Source organism: Haematobia irritans, chromosome 2 (genome assembly GCF_050003625.1).
Source record: "Haematobia irritans isolate KBUSLIRL chromosome 2, ASM5000362v1, whole genome shotgun sequence".
Taxonomy (NCBI): domain Eukaryota; kingdom Metazoa; phylum Arthropoda; class Insecta; order Diptera; family Muscidae; genus Haematobia; species Haematobia irritans.
Genome location: NC_134398.1, coordinates 48,563,864 through 48,568,432, shown reverse-complemented (window position 1 = coordinate 48,568,432; position 4,569 = coordinate 48,563,864). Strand labels below are relative to the sequence as shown.

The 4,569-nt window shown below is 29.9% G+C and overlaps 1 protein-coding gene across 1 annotated transcript; it reads right to left on the bottom strand.

The window, feature by feature from the left end:
- Positions 1-1,291: 1,291 nt before the first annotated feature.
- On the bottom strand, positions 1,292-3,959 carry Nepl4 (Neprilysin-like 4). The gene has a single exon (XM_075293990.1). It carries the CDS (start codon positions 3,628-3,630, stop codon positions 1,603-1,605), a length of 2,028 nt encoding a protein of 675 aa, XP_075150105.1. The 5' UTR covers positions 3,631-3,959; the 3' UTR covers positions 1,292-1,602.
- Positions 3,960-4,569: the final 610 nt, after the last annotated feature.

The window sequence follows — 4,569 nt, the reverse complement described above, 5'->3', positions numbered from 1 at the left end:
AAAATATTTAACCAAGCCAATTTTTTCTGTTTCAATTACTAATTAATTTTTTATTAAAATTTCTTTTATCACGCAATTATTTAAATCAATCTCCAATGCCAAATAAAAATCTATTAATGTTTGTTATTGATTAAAAAGTTTATCAATTAATTTTTGTAAAATTTGGCAAATTTATTTTTAAATTGAAAAATAATTGTGATATTTTTGTTATAGATGCGGATTTTAAAAATAGGAATATATTGTTTTCTTAAAACAATAAAAGGTATCTGTACCCCAATTTTTCAAACACATTCCACATTTATTTAAGGAAGAAATCTCCAAGGAAAAATATCCTAATTTATTTTTTAAAAATTGTCAATTTTATTTGGCTAAAGTAGACCTTGTTTATTAGAAAAATATAGATTTCTTTTAGAAATATTCAAGTTAAAACAATATTAAAAACAATTTTTGTAAACATATTAAATATAACAAAATTTGAAATGATATATGTAAATATTTTTATTTTATTTAAAACATAATACAGAAAATTGATTTAATAAAAATTCAATCACTGTTTTAATTGAGAATCAAAAAAGTAAACCAAAAATATTTAACCAAAGCATTTTTTTTATTAAATCACTAATTAATTTTTTATTAAAATTTCTTTTATCACGCAATTAATTAAATCAATCACCAACACCAAATAAAAATCTATTAATGTTTGTTATTGATTAAAAAGTTTATCAATTAATTTTTTTTTTAAATTTGGCAATTTTTTTTTAATTGAAAAATAATTGTGATATTTCTAGATGCGGGTTTTTAAAAATATGAATATTTTGTTTTCTTAAAACAATAAAAGGTATATGTACCCCAATTTTTCAAAAACATTCCACATTTATTTAAGAAAGAAATCTCCAAGGAAAAATATCCTAATTTAATTTTTTACAAAATTATCAATTCTATTTGGCTAAAGTAGACCTTGTTTATTAATTTGTTTTTACTAAAAATTTTTGAATAAAATATTCAATATCTCAAAAAAAACCCCTACTTAAGATTTTAAGATTCAAAATAACTTAGTTCAAACGTTATTTGTACAAAAAATAAGGGGTTTCTTTATTTTAGGGGCGATCTGTTTAAAAACAAAATATCTACATTTATTTAGGAATGAAAATTTCAAAGAGAAACATTTTAAATTTAATAAAAAATACAGTCCAAATTCCAAATGACTCTTTACAAAAAAAATGGTTATAAATTTCCTTAAAAATATTATAAATACATTTAAAAAATCTTTACATTAAGAATACAGTATATGTCTTTAATCCATAGGTTCAAAGAATATTTTGTTAAAATAAAAAGCGGGTTTATTCACTTTAAATTTAATTAGTTTTTTTTTTAAACCTTCTCCAATTAAAATACTTTTATATTTTAAGTAAATTGTCCTTAATATTTTTTTTTCTTTTTGCATCTTTCAAATACGCTACATTTTCTTTTTTTGTAGTCAAATCACTATTTTTTCCAGTGTATGAATTACTTGTAGGTATAATATTAAATTTATTTTATTTTAATTATAATTATTTTTTTTTTTTTTTTTTGTATAATATAATCCCTTTATCCCTTTCCGCCCTACCATAATTCACATTTTTCCTGGGGATTCATAGGACTTCCCGTGGGACATTGAAATACTTCGGAAAATTCTGGCATATGAGCCAAAGCATAATTCAAACGCATACTATCCATATCATGTAAGGGATCTAGTGTGGCAAATGTCTCCTCATCGGCAGATCCACAAAAAAATTGGGCAAATTGTAGAAAGAAAAGTTTACCATTGTGTTTCATGAATACCGGGTCTTTGGCAAAAGCATTCAAAGCCAAACGGGTACCACTAATATCGGCTATACGTTCATTTATGAATTTCGTTGGTATTTGCTCAAGGCATTTTAGGTTCCTTTGAAATGTGGGATTTTTCAAAATCTCCAGGGATTCATTTTCATTGTAATTTCCTCCATAATCATTTCTCAGGAAATAACTGTCGAAGGCATGTATGAGCTCATGACCCAAAGTATTGGCCAGATCTCCATAGACCAGAGAAGGCCAAAAACGATGATCATAGAAAGGTAACTGCAGATAGGCAAAGGGTAATACTATAATATTAGCATTGGCTAGATAATACGGAGTGGTATCAAAATTATCCGGCATATCGGGCATATGAAGATTAAAGTGATTCCATACAGGGGAAAATTTCCCCTTCGAAGCCAAATGGCGTCGGCGTGCATAGAAATGTCGTAGAGATTCCAAATGATTACGATAGAAACTTTGATGACTGGTTACATTTAAATCCCCTATGAATTCTTCATAGAATTCTTGGCTAGTATTTTTGGGTAAATTTCCAATATTCAATTCCAAGGCCTTCAATTTATGGCTTAAATACTCTAGACTTTCGCAATCAAGTTGCATTGGATTTTGCTTTAGTCTCAGGGCAAATTGATCTTTGAGTTGTTGAAAAACTGAAATAATAACAGCATCACTGGCAGAACGTTCTTGGGCATCATAGAAGACTGTATCGTAGATATAATTCATAGCCAAAGGAAACGTTTTTCTCATATGCCGCAAACAGGATGACGACGATGAGCCTTCGACCACCACATTGTATTTGAGATTTTCCAAATGATTAAGGAAACGAGTAAGGCTATACAAGAACAATGTCTGCTGGGAATAGGTATCCAAATAATTTTTGATTTTCTCCATTGCTGTTAGATTGTTAACAGCTACGATATCATTGGCAGCCAAAGGAAAAGGGGCAAGGAGAAATTGCCAATTTAGCGAAGAATTTAGTTGAAGAAGTTGATCCCAGGTCATCCAATCAGATTCATCAGACTCAATGACATTGTCATAATCCAAACTGGTACTATTCAAAATACCAGACAAATCCATTTCCAAGTCTGTGAAACTCCTCTCTATCCCTTCTCTAGATTCTTCAGTATAGTTGAAATATCTCAAGATTTCATAAATCTCCTTGGATAAATCCACTGTCATTGTATTGTCATGGGGATAGAGATTCAACATAAACATTGAAGCATTAAATCTCTCCACATCTCCATATATGAAAAATCTCATATTTGAAAATTCACTCAAATCTCTGAGAGTGCTAAGCCAATGTGTTTCATTACTCAATCTCAAGAGACCCATTGCTCTCAGTGTATGAATGTATTCCAGCCAATTGACTTTCTCTTTTCTCTCACTAAGCAAACATACATCATAGTATTGTTGTAGTTTTTGATACACACGATTTCTGCGTAGCTCCGACCTTTCTCTATATTCAGCAAAAATTTTTTGATATTTTCCTATCAGCAATTTTTCGCCCACAGCCATCATGGTACTCTCATCATGTTGTGTCTTCCAATGGCCACAGGCATATTCATGGAAATTCTCACAGGGTTGAGCTCTATGATCCATATGTTTTTCTAAGTGTTGTAAGTGTTTGATATTCACGTGTTCGTCGCATTCACGTGAGAGGCAGGTTTTATTCAAATGCTCCCATACAGCATTATCGGATGATTTGGTGGGCTTGGCATTCACCATTATTGTGGAGCTTAGAGCCAAGGTCCAACCAACAATCAGTGCAGAGTAAAATTGAAGGCTTATCATTGCCATTGTGAAGGCCTTTTGCAAAGTTTGCACAGTTATTAAGCAACTGTAGACAATCAATAGAATTTTTATAAAATTCTAGATCACAGATATTTCACACTATAAATTTTATTTATGTTTTTTTTTTCAAAATAATTTTTGGATATTTATCAAGTCTTTTGTTTAAATTTGGTTCCTTGTCCAGTCCATAGATTCTTAAAAAGCATTGCCACAGATCTTTATTTTATTGAAAATTTTATTTTTATGGAAAAAATTACTATTGTTCACTTAATATTTCTTGTTTTTCCGTTTTTGTATTCCGCTAAACGTCTTCAAACTTTCGCTTCTCACTAGCTACTGATTTGAAATTTCATTCATTGAAAGTTTATTGCGAAAATGTTAATGTTCGTTTATTATTTTTTTTTTATTCCTCTACCCTTATAGGTTTGTCTTCCAATCGAGCATCTTGAGCCTTATCAGCGGCTTTTGTTTTTTTTTTTTTAATTTTTTTTTTTAATATTCAATACGCTTTTATTCGATTTTTTTGCAAGGCGTGACTTAATTGATGTTCGTTCGTATATATATGAGACTTCTTATCTTGACTCGTGATTCTTCTTAGGGTCTTGTATGTGGACCTACATCAGATTACACTAAGAAAAAGAATAGGAACAATAAATTATGCTTTTATATTAGGGTGGGCGAAAGCAGATGCGTGAGAAGGATTTCGGTTGCATTGCATCCAACATCATTCTATTTTATAAGCTTACAAAGGTATTTAGTGATGGAATTCAAATGTGATAATGTGATTGCTTTACATTTGGCTGGAAAACCAAGAGGGGCTGAAAAAAACTTGCCCAATTCCAAAGATTTTGTCTTTACACTAATGCAAAGATGATTAGGTTAGGTTAGGTGGCAGCCCGATATATCAGGCTCACTTAGACTATTCAGTCCATTGTGATACCACTT

What these genes read in the sequence shown, in the direction of transcription:
- Nepl4 (XM_075293990.1), bottom strand. Translation starts at nt 3,630, where the DNA reads ATGGCAATGATAAGCCTTCAATTTTACTCTGCACTGATTGTTGGTTGG.